Source organism: Macaca nemestrina, chromosome 13 (assembly GCF_043159975.1).
Source record: "Macaca nemestrina isolate mMacNem1 chromosome 13, mMacNem.hap1, whole genome shotgun sequence".
Taxonomy (NCBI): Eukaryota; Metazoa; Chordata; class Mammalia; order Primates; family Cercopithecidae; genus Macaca; species Macaca nemestrina.
In genome coordinates this window covers 68,431,048-68,455,937 of record NC_092137.1, presented here as the reverse complement: position 1 = coordinate 68,455,937, position 24,890 = coordinate 68,431,048, and the positions used below count along the sequence as shown (strand labels likewise).

Sequence of the window (24,890 nt, the reverse complement as noted above, 5' to 3'; positions counted from 1 at the left end):
CAAGTGCAGGGTAGGTTAAGAACTCTGGGGATCAAAATCTATGGAGAAAATCGGCTTGAAGGAGGTAGGCATTAAACTGGTAGATAAAGGATGGATACAATTTGGACTGTTACGCCTAGAATAAAAAGTATGTAAGACCCCATTCCGCTTTAAATTTCCCTGAATGACAAACATGAAACATGGCTTATTCTTTTCTACCTTTCCTTATATTGTTCATCACTTAGCTTCCAGTAACCAGTGGCTATTTTTTTTTTGGAGACAGGGTCTCAATCTGTCACCCAGCCCGGAGTGCTGTGGTGCAAACACAGCTCACTGTCACTGCAACCTTCGCCTTCTCAGCTCAAGGAATCCTCCCAGCCCAGCCTCCCAAGTAGCTAGGACTACAGGTGTGTGCCACCACACCTAATTATTTTGTACTTTTTTTTTTTTTTTTGGTAGAGATTGGCTTTTGCCATGTTGCCCAGGCTGGTCTCCGACTCCTGGGCTCAAGCAGTCTGCCTGCCTCGGCCTCCCATAATACTGGGATTACAGGCGTGAGCCACCAAGCCTGGCTACCTGTTGCTATTCTAATGTCCAGTTCAGATTATCTAATGTATGATGCCCTTCCTGATTTCTACACAAAGGAAAATTTCTTTACATTGCATTTTGGGTTGTTTTTGTTTTTTGTTGTTGTTGTTTAGAGATGGCGTAGCTCTGTCCCAGTCTGGAGTGCAGTGGTACTGTCATAGATCATTGCAGCCTGGAACTCCTGGGCTCAAACCATCCTCCCGCCTCTGCCTCCCAAAGTGCTGGATCAGGTGTGAACCACCATTAAAAAAAAAAGGCATTTAAAGGATTTATTCCTTTTTCTTTTCTCTTTCTTTTTCTTTTCTTTTTTTTTTTTTTAAGACGGAGTCTTGCTCTGTCACCCAAGCTTGAGTGCAGTGGCGTGATCTTGGCTCACTGCAACCTCTGCCTCCCAGGTTCAAGTGATTCTCCTGCCTCAGCCTCCCTAGTAGCTGGGATTACAGGCGCCTGCCACCATGCCCAGCTAATTGTTTTGTATTTTTAGTGGAGATGGGGTTTCACCATGTTGGTCAGGCTGGTCTCGAACCTCTGACCTTAGGTGATCCACTCAGCTCGGCCTCCCAAAGTGCTGGGATTACAGAGATGAGCCATCGCGCCTGGCCATTTATTCCTTTTTCAAAGAAAAATGGGACATGATTGTTTTTCTTTTTTCTTTTTTTTTTTTTTTTTTGAGACAGAGTCTGGCTCTGCCGCCCAGGCTGGAGTGCAGTGGGCGGATCTCAGCTCACTGCAAGCTCCGCCTCCCGGGTTCACGCCATTCTCCTGCCTCAGCCTCCCGAGTAGTTGGGACTACAGGCGCCCGCCACTGCGCCCGGCTAGTTTTTTGTATTTTTTAGCAGAGACGGGGTTTCACCGTGTTAGCCAGGATGGTCTCGATCTCCTGACCTCGTGATCCGCCCGTCTCGGCCTCCCAAAGTGCTGGGATTACAGGCTTGAGCCACCGCGCCCGGCCCTTTTTTCTTTTTTTTGAGAGAGGGTCTCACTCTTGCCTAGGATGGAGTGCAGTGGCAGAATCAGGGCTCAGACTTGTGACTTTTTAAAATAAGAACAGGCCTGGTGCAGTGGCTAACGCCTGCAATCTCAACACTTTGAGAGGCAGAGGGGTGGATTGCTTGAGCCCAGGAATTCAAGACCAACCTGGGCAACATGGCGAAACCGTGTCTCTACTTTTTGTATAAAAAAGAATACAAAAATTAGCTGGGCATAGTGATGCGAGCTTGTAGTCCCAGCTACTTGGGAGGCTGTGGTGGGAGGATCTCTTGAGCCCAGGAGGTCAAGGCTACCATGTTCGCACCACTGCACTCCGCCCTGGGTGACAGAGACTCTGTCTCAAAAAATAATAAAATGAAAATATATGATTTGTACGTATTTCAAAACTACACTTACTCCATCAAGTGGAATAGAGTACTTTGTCTTTCGTAGCGACTCTGGGGAGTTTCAGCAAATTTTAAAAAGATAATTTTCTTTTGCAGGAAAAGTAATATGTATTCATGATAGAACATTTAGAAAATAGGAAAATGAAGAAAATATCACCCATAATCTCAATGCCAGGAATAACTACTAAGTGTATTTTCACCTGGATCCTTTAGATCTTTTTTTCTACCATGAATTAGATCTGAGAACACACTATTTCAAGGTACTGTGTTTAACAAGGACCAAAGATATTTAAAAGTTGAGTCCTTTCTTCTAAAGAGCCTACTGTCTGTCCAAAAAGAGGGTACAACTAATACAGAAATACCTTTTAGAACTTACAGTGGGCCAGGTGTGGTGCTCACGCCTGTAATCCCAGCACTAAGGGAGGCTGAGGCGGGTGGATCACAAGGTCAGGAGAGCGAGACCATCCTGGCCAACATGGTGAAACCCCATCTCTACTAAAAATACAAAAATTAGCTAGGTGTGGTGGTGCGTGCCTGTAATCCCAGCTACTCAGGAGGCTGAGGCATGAGAATCACTTGAACCCGGGAGGCGGAAGTTGCAGTGAGCCGAGATCCGCCGTTGCACTCCAGCCTGGCAACAGAGGAAGACTCTGTCTAAAAACCAAACCAAAACAAAAAAGAACTTACATTGTATTTGGCTGCTCTGGTGCAATGGAAAAAAGATTAAAAATATAGGTTAAATACTGTTCCAGTAACTCCCACTCCTTACTGTGCATCAGGATCATTTGAGTGCATTTTGTGGCTTGTGTGTATGTGTGTGTGTTTTAAAACATTTGTGCCTTGGTCCCACCCCTAGAAATTCTGACGCAGTGGTACGTCTTTATTGCATCTAAATAAGGTTTAGAAATCAGAATTTTTTAAAACTTCTGCGAGGTGATTCTAATGAGTCCCAGGGCTGAGAACCATTGAACTAGATGGGTCACTTATTATAATATTAGGAAACAGACTTGATTTGTCATTGTAGAGCTACCCCTAAGTCATGTGCTCCAAAGCTCATGCATCTTTCTTTTTTTTTTTTAAATTTATCACTGACTTGGAGCTTGCAAAGCACGTGCATCTAAGAAAAAAAGATGTAAAGGAAGCATATCAGTCTTTGTCGAAGTCTTCTTTATCTTAGTTGTAAAAGGATAGATAAGGAATGGAGGGCAGGGCCTCCATGTTCCGTTGAGCAGTTTTTTGCACCACACAAAGGTGTCTGGCTGAGTGCTCAAATGGGAGTTATACGCTCTTTTTCTTTCATTAAGGCTTACATGTGTGAGGCTTCATCAGCCTCTAAAGGGCAACTTTTTTCTAATTGGCACAAAGATACCATATGGACTAGGGATGGCCCTGAAAAATGGAATCACAGTTGTAGATGTTTATATTTAAAAAAAAAGCAATAAGCTAATAAAATTCTGCTTTTTTAGTCCCTGTGCTACTGAATTTACTGCTTGTTAGCATTTGGTTGGCTAGATCTTTTAATGTTAATTAAGTATTGCCAGGATGTGGAGGAGGAAGTACTGACAAGCTGTACTAGACCCACCCACATGCAGAACAAAAATAGCTCACACAGAAATTATTGATCTTGAGCTTCTTTAATCATTTTAACTTCTTATTATAGCAAGAAAACGAACAGCTAGGTCAATTATGACCATCATTGATGGCCATTTTCAGTATCATATAGCAAAAATTGTTAGTATATACAGATTTTCTTTGTTGAACAATTTTTGCAAGATAGAACTTTTTTTTTTTTTTTTTTTGCCAGTTAGTTTTCTAGCAAGAAAAATTTTGATTTACCACTAACTTATTTTCATCTTTTCTTTTCCGTAGATAAACTATCTATCGGGGCAAAGAGGGAACCCTTTTGTGAACTATGAAAAATTAGCTTCACCTTTGTCCTGTTAATTTAGCTATTATTATTATTTCCATAAATGTCTGAGGAGAGAGGAAACATGCCTACTTTGTAAGTCCGTTTGCCAACAGAGCTCAGCCCTTCTGAGCAAAGTGCAGTCCTCAGTGCACACAATTGATCAGTTTTAATACGTTTAATATGTTCAAGATGTACAATTTGAGTTTAATTTGGTTCTTACACAACAGACCACTAGTGTCTATAAATATCTTTGTGTTTCTTTAATATAAGAAAAGAACAAAGAACATGAGGGAAGCATAATATCTTATATTTATATCTTGTAAAGACATGAATGAAGGTAAAAACCAAAGGACAGAGATCTGAAAGTAGGTTTAATTCATGCCATTGTACCATTTACCTCAGCAATCAAGATTGGAACATTCCTTTGATACTTCCAATAGCTCTCAGGTTTACAGAATGAGGACTCCAATAATAAAATGTTTATTTAATCGATTTGCATATAAACCTGGAGGCAGCCTAGTTTAAAAGAAAAAGCCTGGGTTCTACCTGGCTCTTGGGACCTTAGGCAAGTCACTCAGTCCTCTGAACCTGTTTTGTCATCTTGAAAGTGGTGTTCTGAACACTTAGTTTGCAGTGTTCTATATATTAGAAAAGGGATGGTCTAGACTGGAAGAATATCTAAAGCGTATCTGATATGTAGGTAATAGATGGACGCTATTTTCATGATTGCATGTCAATGACACCAGAAACTGAACAGTTTGTCAGAACCCTGGCACGTGAAAGTATGGTAGGAGAAAAGAGAGAACAAAGAAAGTGAACTCCAGCCCTGGTTTGTCTGTCCCTAGTCTCAGGGCTGAGAGATTCATGGATGGTCACTTATACCTTCATTCAACAAATGTTGAGTGCCTGCTATGCGTTAAGAAAATTAGGCAAGGCTCTGCTCTCATGGTGCTCACATTTTAGAAAGGGGGACATAATTGCGTGAATAAAATATTTTTGTGCAGGTGTCAAAGAATCTGTACATTGCAGTGCTGTTTTTGGAACACCATAAAATATTGGAGTAGTCAGTTCCATCTTTGCACAGGGAAAAGATTTTCAGCAGAAAAATCTGACTCTCTCTATATATAGATATTCTGATTTTTACATAGCAAGTAACCACACAGTTTTTAAGTCTTCACTTCCAAGGTTTTTTATTTTTATTAATTTGTTTTATTTTATTTTATTTATTTTTTGAAACGGAATCTCTCTCTGTCGCCCAGGCTGGAGAGTGGTGGTGCGCTCTTGGCTTACTGCAACCTCCGCCCTCTGGGTTCAAGCAGTTCTCCTGCCTCAGCCTCCCCAGTAGCTGGGATTACAGGTGTCCACCACCACGCCTGGCGAATTTTTGTATTTTTAGTAGAGATGGGGTTTCGCCATTTTGGCCAGGCTGGTCTTGAACTCCTGACCTCAAGTGATCCATCCTCCTTGGCCTCCCAAAGTGCTGAGATTACAGGCATGAGCCATTGCGCATGGTCCAAGTTTTTTTTAACTGGTGTTCATTTGCTAGTATTTTCTACCAGGCAAGCTAAGAAAATTATTTTTTTTTAAACTTTAAAATTTGAAAAAAACACATCCATCGGCTTTTGTTCTTGGCGAATTTTCTAATTAATGTATTATGTTAGTAACAGAAGATCAGTGTGTTCCAGGAGTATAGGTTGAGATTCTCTAGTCTACAGAGTCTAAAAGTGAAAGTTAAGTAAAAGAATAACAGGGAGGAAAGTTTTTGCTTCCAGTTTTGTATTACCAACCGTAAAATTTTAGAAGACTGTAGGGACCAAAGAGTGTAGGTTAGTTTTTACCTCTTCCATGGCCTAGGAAGCACAGAAACCCTCATCAGAGGTTTCAGGGGATAGCAGTGGAATTCTGGGAAGCAGAATGCTTTAGCTGGTTGGGGGGAAGAAAATGGGTAACCAGTCTTCCCAGTGCTTCTCTGAGAAAAATGTTCCCAGAGAATTGGGTCAATAGATGATGCAAGCTCTCCACAGCTTCTAATCCCCTGTCTCCTGGAACCACATTGCTGTGCATCAGGACTACCAGCTTCTTACCTCAGAGGGTCTGCTTCCACCCTCTGCCTCAGAACATGGAAGCCATTATCAATGACTTAGAGCTGCCAAGACCCAGGTTCAGTGTGAGACCAAGGGGAGGGAGAGGTGGATAGCTGTTTCATCAGTTGGTGTAGGTTGGAACTCTGAATTAATTTCACCATAGAAATCATGCCCTAATAGTGATTAAGTGCTTTAGCACTATTTTACATATATGTGTGTATATATATATATGTGTGTGTGTATATATATATATATATATTTTTTTTTTTTTTTTTGAGACAGAGTCTCGCTCTGTTGCCCAGGCTGGACTGCAGTGGCGCGATCTCACTGCAAGCTCCGCCTCCTGGGTTCACGCCATTCTCCTGCCTCAGCCTCCTGTGTAGCTGGGACTGCAGGCGCCCGCCACTGCGCCCGGCTAGTTTTTTGTATTTTTAGTAGAGACGGGTTTTCACCATGTTAGCCAGGATGGTCTCGATCTCCTGACCTCGTGATCCGCCCGCTTCGGCCTCCCAAAGTGCTGGGATTACAGGCGTGAGCCACCACGCCTGGCCAGCACTATTAATATATTTTTAGGTACTTTGAGGAGAAGGGAAAGGTGAGGAAAACATAAATTGGAGTTAGAAACTGTGTGTGTTGTTAAGTTGACAAAATTTTGATCCTCTGTGTTGCCCCATTTTAAGATACTCTTTTTCATAAAATTGGGGGAAAATGGGAATAAACGAGTATTAATTTTCTGGTGCAGTGAATAACTGATGCCATCTCAGACCACTTGTGCATTAAAAAGAGAAACATTCCGTGGTTCTGTGCTTCTCATCAATAGGGTCTTTTACAGACGTTACCGTAGATGACTGATTTCATTTACTAGACAATTCTGAGGAGGGTATGAATGCTTTTAGACTTGGCCATAGTAACTCCAATTTATCCAGATCACAAATAGTAGGAAAGTTCAACAGTCTGGGAGTTTCCAAAGCCCTATGCCATGTAATGGTATCTTCTGAATCAGAGAAAAAAGTTGTTATAGTTTGTGTTAAGTGACTTTTATTTTATTCGTGGAAATTGGTATGTATACCTATATGGAAATGCCTGGATAAACACTGAAAGTGGCAGGGAAATTATTTTTAAAATTATTTGAAACAGGCCAACCTGGGAGGCATGAAAACTGAAGAGTTACAAGGGGAGATGTCCTGGAAACTGGAGAACCCTGCAAAAGGAATAAAGTTTATCTAGATGTATTGTGTGAAACAAATCAAACAACAGTGTACTGTGATTTGCCTTGTATTGAAACAAACGCGTGTGTGTTTGTAAATACGTAGAAGATCTAGAAGGATGGGGATTACTTCTGGAAAGTGTTAAAGGGACTCACTTTTTCCTTCCATCCTTTTGTTTTGTTTGAATTTTTATAGGGAGCAGGTATTACTTTTATAAACATTAAGAATTTTAAAATGTAAAAATTGTTAGAGACCAAGAGGGATAGTTTTGCCCCATTGAGGCTGACAGTCAATGGGAAGTGTTATATGGCAAGAGTGTGGTGTGGGACAGACATCAGTGGCCTCATCTAATTCCAGATTGCAGAGATCTCAGGAGCCAAGGCAGCAGGAAAAGCAGTTAGACTGTAGGAGGGACTTTAGTGACCTGGGCAGGTAGAGTTGGCGGCGGGAGGGGCTGTGGAGAAATCAGAAACATCAGGAAGTAAAAGAAGGTGAATGGAAGACCCAGGGAGGTGTAGGAGTAGTATAATGAGTATCTATATTTTGGAGGAACCAGATGGGAACTGATATTTGAGTTGTTAGCTTTTTGAGGCACTGGCCAATCTCATTCATCTTTGTATCCTTTTTTGCCTAGTTCAGTGACTTGCATGTGGTAGCAACCATTAAATGTTGAATGTTGTATGAGTGGGCGAATCTCTAAAGCCATATGCTTTGGTCTCCTTTTATGACAAGAGAGTATTGTATTAGATCCTTTCCAAGGACCTTTTTGGCTACATAGTCTTCTTCACCTGATTTCCATAAGCCCCATACCTTAAATAATATATTTGTATATGATTGTTTTACTAATGTGATTATATATGATACTTGGAGCAGTAGCCTTTTAAAGTAAAGAAACCTCAAAAGATTGGCTGATCCATACCAATAGTAGTGGCTTGATACACACAGGTTTATAAATCTCTCTGCATTGAAAAGGCCCCAGAGAAAGTGGGACATAAACATCTTTAGTTTATAGGGTTCTGCAGGGAAAACTATAAGAGAAATGTAACATTTTTGTTCCCATAACCATCTGGAAAGATAATATCTTCATTATGTTCTCATTTCTGTTGAGGATCTTAAAGAATATCACATGAAATGCTGAAACTTTCATATCTGCAATAGAGATTGCAGAGCTGTCAGCATTTGAATGTCTCATTAGTGAGAGGAGAGGAAAGGCAAATTAACACTTTTTCTTTTTGACAGTTACATACTTTAAAGAAAAATGACTAAAGGAAAAAGCATATGATTATTTTCATCAGAAGATGTTTTAATTGCCTTTTATATTGTCTTATTTAAATGCCATAATAGAGCCGTAAATATGATATTAATAGATTATAAATATCTGCTTACATAAATAATATATCCTGTCTTCCTCCTTTCTATCAAGATTGAAAAGGCCAAACCTATTAAATGTGGAACATTTGGTGCAACATCTTTACAGCAGAGATATTTAGCTACTGGAGATTTTGGTGGAAACCTTCATATATGGTAAGATAATTTAGTCAGTATTCAGACAGATGAGACAGGCAATTTATTTGATAGTTTCATTACTCTTTCTCTGAAAGAGAGAATTTTAATTTTAAAATCTTTCTTTATATGTTCCATTTTAACTATAAAAATATGAGAATTTTCTCTTAATACATATTTCTAGATTTAATATTCAAAATCCATTTAAAAATACTAACCTATTTTTCTTTAGATATTTTGGATAATATTATCAATGCTTATTTTCACACACACTGTTTGGTGCTAGCATTTAATGCCATGTATTTGTAAATAAAGGTCTATTCCCCCTCCAACTTTAAAAATACAGTATATAAAAATGCACATGAATAACATTGAAAAAGTAGGTATTAATTATTTATATTTCAGCAATAGATTTAGCACTGCAGAATGTTTGTTTTTTCAAGCTTTAACATCTAAGCACAACTTTTTAGAAGCATATCTGTTGAACAAATCAAAATAAACTTGTTTTGAATGGGCAAAATCACAATTCTGCCAAATGCCTTTTTCATATTTTACCTAGAGTTGTTTCTTATTTAGAGTGGAATGAATTGAAATTCCTTTTTAATTACTTTGCAGGAAAATCTATTATTGTAATCATTTATAGTATACAGCAGTGTTCTAAAATATTATGGAGAAAGTTCTAGAGTGTTCTAGAAAAACTATCTTTCCTGCATCATGTTTTCTAACATGACCTTTCTTGAGTCTCAGAACCTGCTACTTTATAATTACATTACTTTAACATATTTATCTGTCTTAGAATCATAACATTAAACAAAATGAAACTATTTTAATTTCTCCTTGCTTTAACTCCTTAATAATTAAATTAGCATGTATTCGTTAGTTCTTAGATGCTTTGTCATATGCTTTGAGAGATACTGGGAGAGGGGCAAGTTTGAATGCTATTTTAAAAAATAAATATATTTCAACACAAGAGTATTCAAAATATTAAATAGTACCATTGACCATCTTTCTAATATAGTTTCCTAGTATAGTACAGATATTACCAACTTACTTTCATTGATAAATCTTATAATTTCATGTTAAAAAATAATGTTTTAAAGTCTATAAAGTAGTAAAACAGTCATTTCAAGTAGAACCACAATCTTGTTTAATCTCTTGATTAGTTCATAATGATGGTAAATGTAATTTCTAAACTAGGTTGAAATATCTCAAAAAATTTTTCTTGTTTTTGAGATGTAGTCTCGCTCTGTTGCCTAGGCTGGAGCGTAGTGATGCGATCTCGGCTCACTGCAACGTCCACCTCCCGGGTTCAAGTGATTCTCCTGCCTCAGCCTCCCGAGTAGCTAGGATTACAGGTACCCACCACCACGCCTGACAATTTTTTGCGTTTTTAGTAGAGACAGGGTTTTGCCATGTTGGCCAGGCTGGTCTCAAACTCCTGACCTCAGGTGATCTACTCACCTTGGCCTCCCAAAGTCGTGGGATTACAGGCATGAACCACTGCACCTGGCCACAAATTTTTTATTAGTAAGGTTTTACTAATAAATCTTGGCCCAATAATAAATTGGGAGTATATTTCATGAATAGCCACATTCATTTTAAATATCCGTAAGTTATTGAAAACTAAATTATTAAGAGAAATATAAATAGAAGTTCCAGTAGAAAAGCAAAAGAAGGGAAGAAATGGAGATGGGCAAGAAAAGGAATGTGTGAGGATCACCTAGTCAAGCCATTCATTGCCCAGTAGTGCAACTGTGGTAATCAATACTTTCCTGAATGCCTTTCTGTGAATTGACCTATTAGACGAACTTCAGCCTGTCTTTCAGTAATACATATTGTTGTACGATGACACACTGAAAAATATGTCAGTAGATGAAAATCAGTGTGGACTTCAGTGGGAAAATAGTACCTTATAAAGGAAGAAATGTGTACAAAGTAAACACAACTCATATTTTATCCTTTAAAAAGGTCATAAGATCCAACTACTGAGGCCTACTTTGGAAGAATTCTAATGAGTATGATGATTTAGTAAGGCCAGCTAATGGTGTCCATCTTCTGTTCACTTCGCATATTTTTGTAACAGCCACTAAAACCCAGAATTGAAAAAAATTGTCCTGAGAGCCAGGTCCTCAGATACATGGTGGTTTTTTCTTTTCTTTTTCTTTTTTTTTTTTTTTTCCTGAAACAGGGTCTTGCTCTGTCACCCAGGCAGGAGGGCAGTGGCATGATCTCAGCTCACTGCAGCCTTGACCTCCCTGAGCTTTACTGTATATTTGAAGCAGTATTTTTTCAGACTTCAGTGTACCATAGTCATTGTTTTGGGGACTCATCTGAGATCCTGATTCCTTATGTTTGAGGAGAAGCCCTTGAATCCACGTTTATCAACAAGCATACCTGGTAATTCATCTGTGGGGGTCTTGGAGAGATCGTCTTTGAACACTACGTATAGTGAGCTCAGGATTGGAATTTCAAGTTGAATGATGACAGTTCTCATTGGGGACTTGAAAGAAGCTAAATGGAGAGAAAATTTCAGAAGTGTAAATAAATGTATAAACCATCTTCATAGCAAAACCTTAATTTCTATACAAAAAAAAAAATCTAACTGTAATATGTATTTTTGAATTTCAGTAGCAGACTTAAATGTTTGGGACATGTGGTGTAAAAAGCTGTGTTTGTTGTTTAGGAATTTAGAAGCTCCAGAGATGCCAGTATATTCTGTAAAGGGCCATAAAGAAATTATAAATGCCATAGATGGCGTAGGTGGACTAGGAATTGGAGAAGGAGCACCTGAAATTGTGACCGGCAGCCGAGATGGTGAGTCCATGTATTCTATGTATTTTGTTTATTTATTTTAATGGAAATCTCTATGCAGCAGTACGTCCTCTCTGAGTAAAAATCCCCTTCAGTTACCTTGACTCCCTAAATCTAACAGTCTTGCTGCTACTTTTTTAACAGGCAAGTTTGATTGCTTCTCTCTTGATTGTTTCAGACTTTTGGGTATTTGGAGATAGATTCATAGCACTTCTTACCACTATTTTAGTGTTGAGCCGGTTCAGCTACTAACAATGATGGTTTCCTCTGAACCCTGAAGGATTTAAAATGTCTTTACAGGCTTTTGAGGCAGCTGACGATATAATGTGGGTGGCAGCTTTTCATTTTCTTTTTTTAAAAGGCAGAATTAGTACTTGTGAAAATTGTCATATTGACAGCTGGTTGAAAACTGAAGTTCTGTGATCCATCCACTGGAGAGTTCCAAAGGCACCAGCTCAGCTCTTCCACCCTGCAGTGACCAACAAGGAAGGGCCAGGTCTTTTGGTGTCCAAAGTGGTACTGCATGACTTTAATAGAGTCAGAAATGTTTTTGCTTCACGAGGGGTACACGAGAAATTTGGTACCTATTATAATTGATTTGCCTAGTTGTTTAATGACTGCTCAAGACCATGAGGAAATTGCTTTAAAAGAAAAGTGCGATATAATTTTCTAATAGGTACTCAAGAGCAGCTGTGTTTTGGAAATCACTTATTTTTTTTTACTCATAAAAGCAATATTGAGTATAGAGGGAAAAAATAATATTCAGTCTACCACACTACCACAACCATTAAATTTTTCTTTTTCTTTTAGGTCTTATATATAATTTTGCATAGTTATAAGTGTGAATATGAATTTGTATCTTAGAAACTTTTTTCATTTAATGTTTTGTCATATGCACATATTGCTGTTTCCACAGTTATCATTTTAATGACTATATAATATTCCATCATATGGCCATACTTAACCATTCCCCTATAAGCCTTCAGTTTGCTTTTTTTGTTGTCTTATGACAGTGGCTTAAAAATAATGAGTAAATGAGTATTGTCATATGTGTAACTCTTTTGGAATAAACATATGTTATTTTATGATTTTTAAAAAAATGTATTGGGCCAGGTACAGTCGTTCATGCCTATAATCCCACAACTTTGGGAGGCCGAAGCGGACGGATAACTTGAGACCAGGAGTTTGAGACCAGTGTGGGCAATGTAGCGAAACCCTGTCTCTACTGAAATACAAAAATTAGCCAGTGTGGTGGCACACATCTGTAATCCCAGCTACTCAGGAGGCTGAGGCACAAGTTTTGCTTGAACCTGGCAGTGGGAGGTTGAAGTGAGCTGAGATCGCACCACTGCACTCTAGCCTGGGCAACAGAGTGGGACTCCGTCTCAAAAAAAAAAAAAAAAAAAGTTTAAAATTTACTGACAAGCGTTCCAAAGTACTTATTTATAGTCAGCTACAGTAGATGAGGTAGATTTCAAGTCTACCCTGTTAGCGTTGATTTTCTTTTTTTCTATCTTATTTTGTAAACAAAATGGTATTCCTTTCCAATTTGTGTTTTTTTCTATATTTACTAGTTAATTTTGTTTTATGAATACTCTGTGTTCTTTGCTCATTTATCTTTTGCAAACTTACTATAAATCTTATCAATGTGTATAAATCCGGTAGAGAAAGATAATCTCTTATCTCTATATATGGGTTTTTTGTTTTGTTTTGTTTTGTTTTGTTTTTAAAACAGGCTTTTGCTGAGTGCAGTGGCTCATCTCTGTAATCCCAGCACTTGGGAGGCTGAGGTGGGAAGATCACTCAAAACCAGCTTGGGCAACATAGGGAGATGCCATCTTTACAAAAACTTTAAAAATTAGCCAGGCATGGTGGTATAGTCCCAGCTACTTGGGAGGCTGAGGTAGGAGGATCACTTGGACCCAGGAGGTCGAGGCTGCAGTGAACCATGATCGCATGACTGCACTCCATCCTGGGTGACAGAGCAAGACCCTGTCTCTAAATAAATAAATATTAAAGTCAAGCAGGCTCTTAATGATCTTTATTTTATCCCTGGAGGTAAATCTAATGTTGTACCTCCACCTTTCCTGAGTTATTTTCCTTTTAAGGATTTTTTTTTTGCCCTTTTCTTATTCTCTCTCAGGTACTTGCCTTTTAGCCATTTTATTACATGCATTTGCATTTCTTGTAGGTAGTGACACTATTTTAGTAAGTAGTCCCATAACATGAATTAAAATGAGGGGGTTGAAATTAAATTGAGGATTTTTTAGTTTTATTTAACATTTTCCTCTTCACTATTGCCACAGGAAAATTAAACTTAATTGTATATGAAATAGTATTCTAGACCAGGCACAGTGGCTCATGCCTGTAATCTCAGCACTTTGGGAGGCCGAGGCAGGTGGATCACCTGAGGTCAGGAGTTTGAGACCAGCCTGGCCAACATGGCAAAACCCCATCTCTACTAAAAAAATACAAAATTTAGCTGGGCATGGTGGTGGGCGCCTGTAGTCCCAGCTACTCGGGAGACTGAGGATAGAGAATCGCTTGCACCTGGGAGGCGGAGGTTGCAGTGAGCCAAGATCATGCCATTGCACTCCTGGGTGACAGAGTGAGACTCCATCTCAAAAAAAAGAAAAGAAATAGTATTCTAGAACTCACAACATAAGAAACCATTAATTCAAAATTAGAGTGTATTCATGCCGATGGTTAAATGGGTAGTAAGGAAAAAAGTAAAAATGAAAACAACACTGGTATTTTCTCTAATAAATAACACATTTGTTTTAGGCTCATGATTTGAATTATGTAACATTCACATTTGCCTTGTCAGTCATCACTTGTAGATAACTTAGGAACACTTGTTGGCTTTTCTGGGTGTCTATTAATTTGGAAACCAAGCCAGATAGTCACATATGGGTGATATCTCTGATATTAAATAAAACTTACCCAATTAGAAGTCAGAACAATGTGGATATTTTCAGATGTCATAACATCTGTCATATTGCCATGTACATAGGAAGCCATAGAAGAACAATGTAGAAAAGAAACATGATCATTCACTTTTGAATTTTTGCCAACTTACTTTTATGCATGGCAGGAACTGTGAAGGTATGGGACCCAAGGCAAAAAGATGATCCTGTTGCTAATATGGAACCTGTACAAGGAGAAAACAAGAGAGACTGTTGGACTGTGGCATTTGGTAAATTATTGAAGAATTCTTGCATTTGAATTATCAGATGGTAAAAAGCACGATCCTGCAAGAAATTTCACACTAGTCTCTTTATAGTCTGTTTTGTGGATTATTTACTGAGGCAAATATACATGGTGGTTAATGTCAGCCTCTGGATCCTGGATTTGAATTCTCACCTGCAATAAGTATATTGGCTGTGTGGCCTGGAGCAAGTTACCAAAGTTATCTGTTCCTTGGTTGTTGCATTTATAAAATGGAATTAATAATAGAATTTACTTAGTTGTGTCGTCATGAAGATTCAATGAGTTAATTACATGTAAAGTGCTGAGAATTGTGCTTATTAATTTGTGTTTCTGTTTAATTAGATAATAGTGACCTAATTTAAAATCAGACACCATTAAAGGCTATAAACCAAGCCTCAGATGCAAACGGTAACCTAACAAATCATACATTACACTGTGTACAGAGTATGTTTATTTTCCAGAAAATAGTTTGCCATTGCAAAGTTATTTCTTATAAATTTTGATAACTTTGTTCCTTTATTAATTTACTTAAAATGAATATTGATTTTGTAAGACTAATTGACATTTGCCCTTTGATATGGTTTGGATCTATGTCCCCACCAAATCTCATGTCGAATTGTAATCCCCAGTGTTGGAGGTAGGGCCTCATGGGAGGAGATTAATGGGGGCAGAGTTCTCATGAATGGTTTAACACATCCTCCCGTATACTTTAAATCACCTCTAGATTACTTATAATACCTAATATGATGTAAATGTTGCGTCAATCATTGTTGTATTGTTTAGGGAATAATGACAAGCCCAAGAAGTCTGTACATTTTTAGTGTAGATGCGAATTTTTTTCCAAATATTTTCAATCCATGGTTGGTTGCCTATAGATGCAGAACCCATGGATAGGGAGGGCTGATGGTAGAAGAGAATAATAGTAGGAATATCCTTAGAGATGGCTCAGGACAATGGCCAGAGGTGTTAGGATGGCCTGAAGATCATTCTAAGTTTTTGACGGTTTTTGCAAGGAGGAGATGAAATCTGAGCTTTAGGACAATGAACTAATGGTATTTAGCAGGAGTGATGGGTGGCACAGAGAATATGAGTTCAAGAGCTCTTTGCAGTATTCCAGGGAAGACCTAAGTTACAAGCACTGAGAAGGGAGCAGAGTGGATGATTTGGAAGATAATATTATGCAGAATACATAGAATTGGGGAATTTTTTTGGATATGAAGAACAAAGAAAAGGATTATGTCCAAGATGACTGAGTTTTCAGGCTGATTGTGGGGTGAATGATGTTATTATACAAGGAGTGGGATAATTTGTAAAGGAAAATGGTAAGGTCATTTTGGGACATCATGAGTTTAAGATGATGGCGTACCATCTAGGTGGGGCCCACAGTGGAAACGCAGGGCTGGAGTTTATGAGAAAAACGAAGTTAGAGGCAGTAGAGAACGAAAGCTTGGGGACAGGATGCCCAGAGAGCCTAGCACAGTGACGGGGCCTCCTTCTCACTTAACACTCTTTCCTCAGCAAGAGGTACTTGGAAAAAAATCCTTGAATTCCAGGAGGATGAGTTTAACTACAGATTATAAACTTACTTCAGGTATGATCATCCACACTACTAAAAATATGTTACAGTGTGCTACAGCTTATTTTCAGATTTCCTTGTAAAGATGGGATCACACCAGAACAGCATTTTTCAAGATAAATTAGTTTTAAAATTTCTGTTTACGTTCAAATATAGTTACTGCCAAGAAAGCAACAGAAGTATAACTGTGTTTATTCTCCGAGACCCCTTTGTGTTTGACTTATAGTTGGCCTGCTAGCCTTTGAAGATATAGTATAAAGCTTTTTTTTTTTTTTTTTTTTTTTTTTTTTGAGACAGAGTCTTGCTCTGTCGCCCAGGCTAGAGTGCAGTGGTGGGATCTCGGCTCACTGCAACCTCCGCCTCCCAGGTTCACGCCATTCTCCTGCCTTAGCATCCCGAGCAGCTGGGACTACAGGCGCCCGCCATCACGCCCAGCTAACTTTTTTTTTTTAAAGTAGAGATGGGGTTTCACTGTGTTAGCCAGGATGGTCTCCATCTCCTATAAAGCATTTTCTTTAAATTGAATTCAATAAACGTTTTCACATATCCTTTCAGTATGGAATTACAGTGAATGAGCTTATATTAGTCCGTTTTGCATTGAATTTCTTTATTGCTATAAAGGAATACCTGAAACTGGGTAGTTTATAAAGAAAAGAGGTTTATTTGGCTCATGGTTCTGCAAGAGTATACAAGAAGCATGGTGCCAGTATCTGCTTCTGGTGAGACCTCGGAAGTGTCTGCTCATGGCAGAAGGCAAAAGGGGAGCAGGCGTGTCACATGGCGAGAGAGGGAGCAAGAGAGAGGGGAGGAGGGAGGCGCCAGACTCTTGAACAACCAGACCTCTTATGAACTAGAAGAGTGAAAACTCATTACCACAAAGACTGCACTGAGCCATTCACGAGGGATCCAGCCCCATGACCCAGCACCTCCCATCAGGCCCCACCTCCGACATTGAGGATCTTACATCAACATGAGATTTGGGGGGACAAATATCCAAACTCTTATGAGAGATTTAAACAAACCAAAAAACTAATGGAAACCACATTAATAATCTTGATGTCCTGTCAGGATTGATAAGGTGGGATTCTATCCAGTGTGATTTTTAAAATCTGATTTAGTATAAGCTATATGTATAGTTTCATAAGATTTTTTTAAGCAACCTTTATAAGAATGCATTTATAAGGATGTGAAATGTTGTATTTTGATTTCCAGGCAATGCTTATAATCAAGAAGAACGTGTTGTTTGTGCTGGTTATGACAATGGGGATATCAAACTATTTGATCTCAGAAATATGGCATTACGGTGGGAGACAAACATCAAAAATGGGGTAAAGTATATTCTGATGCTTTTTGGTTTCTCTGCGCATGTTTCCATTCACCTCTGAATTACTACAAAAGGAAGACACCTCTAGTAACTCATCTCAGTCAACCCCTCGTTTGAGAATCTAATGAAAATCCTGAATCCTCTCTTCAGAAAATGAGCTCACACCCACATGTGGTATGTACAATGTTGGGGGAGTCACCAGCCCCTTCAGCCTGTCTACCGACCGCTGTGGCCCATGTAGTAAGATTTCAAAATAAGCAAGTAAAAGGCCTTTTTATGCCAATACAGAAAGCCTGAAACAGTAGTCACCTCCCCAGCTCAGATTTTTGGTTCCTCAGTTGTACACCTTTAGCAAAGAATGTGGTTTCCTCCTGTTTTCTACTGTCAGCCTTTACTTAACTGTTAAATAACATAAAAAGTTAAATAATGATTCCCCAAAGGCATTCACTGAGCATGGGAACCCAAGATAGTTTTGTTGATCTTACTAATGGAAAAAAAAAATGGTTTTTTCTTTTTTTTTTGAGATGGAGTCTTGTTCTGTTGCCTAGGCTAGAGTGCAGTGGCGCGATCTTGGCTCACTGCAAGCTCTGCCTCCCAGGTTCACGCCATTCTCCTGCCTCAGCCTTCCAAGTAGCTGAGACTACAGGTGCCTGTCACCACGCCTGGCTAATTTTTCATATTTTTTAGTAGAAATGGGGTTTCATCGTGTTAGCCAGGATGGTCTCAATCTCCTGACCTCGTGATCCGCCCTCCTCAGCCTCCCAAAGTGCTGGGATTACAGGTGTGAGCCACCATGCCTGGCCAAAAAAAAAGAATTTTTTTTTGAGATGGAGTCTTACTCTGTCACCCAGGCTAGAGTGCAAGGGCGTGATATCAGCTCACTGTAACCTCCGCCTCCCAGGTTCAAGCGATTCTCCTGCCTCAGCCTCCCAAGTAGCTGGGACTACAGGCACACGCCACCATGCCCAGCTAATTTTTGTATTTTTAGTAGAGACAGGGTTTCACCATGTTGGCCAGGCTGGTCTTGATCTCCTGACCTCATGATCCACCTGCCTTGGCTTCCCAATGTGTTAGGATTACAGGCATGAGCCACCACGCCCGGCTGGAAAAAAATTTTTATGGTAAAAGTTAAAAGAGAAAATGATTGTTGGAGTGCTTTCACATTATCTGACCATTTTAAAGCTGTTTTACTTAGTTTAAGAGAGCCTCCTGAGTTAATACTGGTGAGACTACCAATAATAAATATTCTCTGTTTTCAGGTATGTAGCTTGGAGTTTGACAGAAAAGACATAAGTATGAATAAGTTAGTAGCCACATCTCTGGAAGGAAAGTTCCATGTTTTTGACATGAGAACACAGCATCCAACCAAAGGTTTTGCCTCTGTTTCAGAAAAGGTAAATATGAGGGAAATGTCTTTATATGAAGAAGAATGATAGCTTGGCTTAGACTGATAAGTAGAATTAGTCACCAAGGTTTCTTCCAGGTCTTTATGTGAGGGGAGCTATTTTTGATATATTCCTGTGAAATCTTGACAAGTTTTTCTGTGCAAAGAGTACTTCCCCAAAGTTTATCAACTTTAGACTTCTTGATTATAATAAAGATCTCAGTTAGGTAGGAATCTTATTTTGTAGTTTAGGAGCAATTAGAAGAAACCTAGCTGATAATAGGAATTTGATCAACAAAACCCATCCTCGTGTTTCCTAATAAATATATAATACTTGTGCTAATACCTGGTTATATATTTTTCAAAATATAACTATATGTACATGATGTCATTACATTTTATTTTATATTCCAGTTTGCTATATTAAATGAAATTATTGAAAGCACTGAGTACTGTGATTATAGTAGATGTTCAAAAATATTTTATTTACTTACTTAACTTTGCCTTGCATTTGAGGTAGCTGAGAGGGAAATATGGTATTACAGCATTAGACCAATAGATGAGGAAAGCAGGGCAAAAGAAAAACACTGGTTTAAAAAAAGGATAGTTTCTGGACTGGGGGGATTACAGAAAATTCATGCAAAAAGGTCCTGTCATTCACAAGAAATGGATTGGAAATGTGATTTGAGCTTCCTAAAGTATAAAAGGAAAGAAATATCAATTACGGATTCCTTGTTTCCGTAAGATTAAAATATACAAGTTGCTCATGAAGTAAGAATTTACTTCCTTGCTTCTCTCTCTCCTGTGGATTCAGTTAGGATTTCTTGAACCTTCCTATTTTGTTTCATTATTATTATTGTATGTAAATTATTGTCACTGCCTTATGAAAACAAAATTCTTAACAAGATAATTATAAAGTATTGGTTTGCTTTTGTCATTTCAGAATATATTAAATATCTATCAACAACATAGATCACTTTACTAAACTGTTACATGTATAATTTGCAACACATATATCATTATCTATAAATAATAGTGTCATCTCCAATTTTTTATTTTGTTTGTTTGGCTTTTTTTTTTTTTCTTTTTTTTTTTGGAGACAGAATCTTGCCCTCTTACCCAGGCTGGTGTGCAGTGGCATGATGATGGCTCACTGCAGTCCTGGGCTCAAGTGATCCTCCTGCCTCAGCCTCCCAAGTTGCTGGGAGTATAGGCACACGCCACCGCATCTGGCTAATTAGAAATTTTGTTTTTTTCATAGAGACAGAGTCTTGCTGTGTTGCCCAGTCTGGACTTGAAACCTGACCTCAAGTGATCCACCTCAGCCTCCCAAAGTGCTGAGATTATAGGCGTGAGCCACTATACCTGGCCCAGTTTTTTAAACTTATATTTAGTTAACCCAGTAATTGCTAAATCTGCCAAATAGATGACTCTGGTATATTTTAAGAGGTCATTTCCCCTCTTGCTTTTTGTGTTTTTCTCAACTTCCTGAAGAAGAAGAGAAGTTTAAGCTACAAAATAAAATGTTTCAACAGCTTGAACCTAATCACTGGGAGACCGTTACACACTTAAAATATGTGTTTTGAGATATGAGTCTTTATCAGCTAATGGTAATTCTCCCAAAAGACTATTGAAATCAAAGGTCAAGACTAATCACTCACTAAAATGTGGTGTTCCACAATAGCCAGCCCCACTGCTTCTATAAAGCAGCATTCATTCATTCCCTCCCACCTCCTTTCTCTCCCTCCCTCTGTCTCTCTCTCTCCCCTAAATTCCCCCCAGTTAATGCAGTATTGCCAGGATGGATTTACGGGTTGCTATTGAGGTGCTAACAAACTGTTAACCTTCCAGCTGCTGGTTTTTAGTCTTTAGTCTAATGTGAATGATAAAGACCTTAGCTTATTATGACCATAAACATTGTCTATAAGTCCTCGTGGTCCGTATTTTGAAGACTGGACAGGTCAATGGCAATACATTGAAAATGAGGCTCTGGGAGCTGTTAGTTAAAATTCAGTCTATAAATTTTAGTTAAAATTCAGTCTATAAGAACGCTATACTTATTGCTGAGTTTTGCTGTGAACTTCAAACTGTTCTCAGAACCAAAGTGCATTTTTAAAAATTCCGTCCACATTTTTTGTATATATAAACAAAAGTATATATTTTTATATTTTGAGTGTTTTCCCCCTCAGAATGAACTAGAGGTATTTACATATGTAAAATCTATGCATAATGTATTTGGTACTGTAAACTTAAATGGACTTTAAATTTAATACCTGTCTTTTTAAAAATGCAGTAGAACTTTGTTTCATAAAGCAATAAAGAAAAATGATGCTTTTTCTAATTTCTTATGTGCTCCTATAAATCTCTGTAGCCATTATAAAGAAGCGTGCCAGAAAATAACCTTAATTACTTTTATAACCGTTGAAATTATAGTAGTAAAAGTTCTTTATTTGCAGAGTTTCTCTTCCAGGGCACCATTTAGCATATAAACCAGTTGTGTGCCTCTTGTTCTGTTTAGGCTCATAAATCTACTGTGTGGCAGGTCCGACACCTGCCGCAGAACAGGGAGCTCTTTCTGACAGCTGGAGGCGCCGGCGGCCTTCACCTCTGGAAGTAGTAAGTCTGCCAGTGCACACTGCTCCTTTTAAAGTTACCTGTGGGTGTAAAGTAGGATTAGATTGAACTTTTTTGTCTTTTTTTTTTCCCTGCTTTGACTTAGTTCATTTTGATATGATTTAAAATTTCATGGTATTACATAACTTGTTTTCTAAGCATTTTGTATGAATACACTTTACATTTAGTAAAGTGTACACTAATCTTCTTTTGATACATTAAGTCTATTTATAATTTTAGTTGTGTCTTCTAAGTATGTAAAAGTTGGCCCAAGACTTTATTTATTTTTATTTTTATTTTTTGAGACGGAGTCTCGCTCTGTTGCCCAGGCTGGAGTGCAGTGGCCGGATCTCAGCTCACTGCAAGCTCCACCTCCCGGGTTCACACCATTCTCCTGCCTCAGCCTCCCGAGTAACTGGGACTACAGGCGCCCGCCACCTCGCCCGGCTAGTGTTTTGTATTTTTTAGTAGAGACGGGGTTTCACCGTGTTAGCCAGGATGGTCTCGATCTCCTGACCTCGTGATCTGCCTGTCTCGGCCTCCCAAAGTGCTGGGATTACAGGCTTGAGCCACCGCCCCCGGCCGGCCCAAGACTTTTATCAGATATTATCTTGAAGTGATTAGAACACTCACTGCCTCTAAGAGATGGGGAAAGGGTTCCTTGCCTAAATTTAGATAACATCATTGTGATAGACCCCAACAGAGCCTGAGGCTCCTGACTGGTCTTCAGGAAAGACCTTATCACTGAGTTTGCTTTCTGCATATCTAGGCTGGGTGAGTTACGGTGAATGCTTTACTGTGCATGCTACTCTCTGAATCCCAAGGGCGCTAACATCGTAGATACTAGATCATTTAAAAGGTCTGATATACTTGCTCAGGGTTGGCCTGTGAAAAGGAGAAAAAACAAAACAAAAATTAAAGATCTGATAAAAATTGTGAGTTAATGGTATTTCTGAATACTTTATTAGCTAAGCAATATGTACTTGGAGGGGAAAAATTATATCTTTCTTAAACATCACTTGGAAAAAATAGCAAGCCTATAAATGAAGGATCTTTCGAAAATAAAGTTTCATTAATAATGTAAGAAGAAAAACACCATCCTCAATATATCTGGGACTTTCACATTTATAAAATTCTTCTCTATTAGCTCCTTTGAGAAGCTGGAAGGGGTTCTGAAACACAGGGCTACAGTTGGAAAGTACTTGTTTAAGTACTGTGTGCAGGGATACCGCTGACAAAAAACCAGAGTGAATGCTTTATTTTATATTTTCTGACAGAGTCTTGCTCTGTTGCCCAGGCTGGAGTGCAGTGGCATGATCTCATCTCACCGCAGCCTCCACCTCCAGGTTCAAGGGCTTCTCCTGCCTCAGTCTCCTGATTAGCTGGGATTACAGGTGCCCACTACCATGCCCAGCTAATTTTTATATTTTTAGTAGAGACGGGTTTCACCATGTTGGCCAGGCTGGTCCCGAACTCCTGACCTCAGGTGATCCACCCGCCTCGGCCTCCCAAAGTACTGGGATTACAGGCAGGAGCCACCGCGCCTGGCCAGGGTGAACGCTTTAGATCAAAACAGTATGGTTATGGCAAAACTGTGTCTCTACGAAAAATACAAGAATTAGCTGGGCGTGGTGGCACACGTCTGTAATCCCAGCTACTTGGGAGGCTGAGGCACGAGAGTTGCCTGAATCTGGGAGGTGGAGGTCTCAATGAGTCGAGATCACACCACTGCACTCCAGCCTGGGAGACAGAGTGAGACAGAGCAACAGAGACCTTTTCTTGTCTCAAAAAACAAACAAACAGTATGGTTTCTGTGAGTGAAAAGCAGAGGAAAAGTTTGAGGCGTTCTGGGAGAATGTGGGGTAGACCGATCACTTGCTACTTTCCCTTCTTCTAGCACCTTTGCCCGTTGTTCTTCCCTGATTCTTCCACCCCGGTCTCCTCCCCACGTTAGGCTCTGCCAGTCCCCTTAGTGAAGCCATGTGGTGGCACGTCACTATTTTACTTGGTGACCAAATCTTTAGGCTGCTTACTTGAAGAAATAGTTGCAGTTTTCTTTGTAATCCACACGTGGATTTGTATTCCATAAGACACACAAACACTTTTGCAGCTGGAAGTTTTTACTACAGTGGATTTCGTTCTGTCGGTAAAGTTAGGTCTGTATGCAAATTTGAAGTTTAGTGCAATGTAAACTTTACACTTAACCAGAACAGATGTGCAGTCTAATCTTCAAATCGGTTTGGAGTTTTACTGTCAAGTATTGTACCAGCAAAGGGAATTGGTTTAAGTACAATGATATTTAGCTTTATTTTCATTTGCCAGTCTGTCTTGGTAGTAATGCAATTAAATTGTAAATATTTATTGGCCGCTGAACCAACAGCTCCTAGAAGAAATCATCTAGTTATTCATGACTTGTTTTTTGAATAACTTCAACATGCTGTTTTTTTTTTTTTGAGTATTATTTGAATCACATACACATATTCTTTTAAAACTTCAACAGGTAATATGGAAGGTTTTAAAAAATCTTTATGTTACTTTTGAATACTAAATAACTGCAGCCTTTGCCAAGAGATACGTGAAAGACGTCTGTATTTAAACCGTTTATTCATCTGAATGTTTTATTTCTTTTCATCAAAATGATTTGTAGGGTTTGAGAGGAAGAGAAAATAGTAGATCATCTACCTGTAGATTCTTCTTCCATTTCCATTTTGCTTCTGATTGGCTTTGTGCTTCTTACGTTCTTGGCCTTTGCCAGCATTTATGAAATAAAGATGCTGTCATAATTGATACTAGTAGGTTTTAAAAGGCCGTCTGAGGAGTGATGCTTCTGTATTTTATCAGGAGCACATCTCCACTGGGGAGGAGTGTTTTCTTTCCCCTTTTCCAGTCTAGACCAGTTGGGATTTATGACTTTAACCTTCTGCTTCTCTTACCATATCAATTTATATTTTCAGCTGAAAAAAATCAAATGTTCTCAGAACCACTTTTTTCTTGTTGGAAACAATTACATTTAGGTCTAACATCTCCACTCTGTGACGCCTTCCCATAGAAGTGGTATGCAAAAGGTCCTTAGGCTTGGGTCTGTGTAATGGAGCTTGGGGGTTAGCAGCTGGCATGTTTTTCATTCTGGAAGTGTTTAGATGAAGTTCTGCAAATGTTACTCACAGCCATTGCCTTTGCACATTGTTTGCCTGTGATATCCAGCAATCTAAATCTGGAGGAAAATTACAATAAATCAAAGATTATCAAAATCACCAAGTAAATGTATTAAAGAATCCTAGATCAACCTAGAACTTTCATATTAAAAGAGAAAACATAGATAAAT

General features: G+C 38.8%; 1 protein-coding gene and 1 long non-coding RNA gene across 3 annotated transcripts in view; one reads left to right on the top strand and one right to left on the bottom strand.

Moving 5' to 3' along the window:
* The window catches only part of DNAAF10 (dynein axonemal assembly factor 10), a 62,878-nt gene that overhangs the window by 1,312 nt on the left and 36,676 nt on the right, over nucleotides 1-24,890 (top strand). For both annotated transcript variants that reach the window (XM_071076832.1, XM_011713454.2), the window contains exons 2-7: nucleotides 8,568-8,668; nucleotides 11,331-11,461; nucleotides 14,553-14,654; nucleotides 17,457-17,572; nucleotides 18,828-18,962; nucleotides 21,471-21,568. In XM_071076832.1, the coding sequence (XP_070932933.1) occupies nucleotides 8,568-8,668; nucleotides 11,331-11,461; nucleotides 14,553-14,654; nucleotides 17,457-17,572; nucleotides 18,828-18,962; nucleotides 21,471-21,568 (683 nt within the window). The remainder of the gene's footprint in view (nucleotides 1-8,567; nucleotides 8,669-11,330; nucleotides 11,462-14,552; nucleotides 14,655-17,456; nucleotides 17,573-18,827; nucleotides 18,963-21,470; nucleotides 21,569-24,890) is intronic.
* On the bottom strand, nucleotides 10,140-14,611 carry LOC105465180 (uncharacterized). Its single transcript, XR_977360.3, has 3 exons — nucleotides 14,538-14,611; nucleotides 11,677-11,927; nucleotides 10,140-11,158 (listed from the first exon to the last, which is right to left on the bottom strand). It is a non-coding gene; the product is annotated as an uncharacterized lncRNA (long non-coding RNA).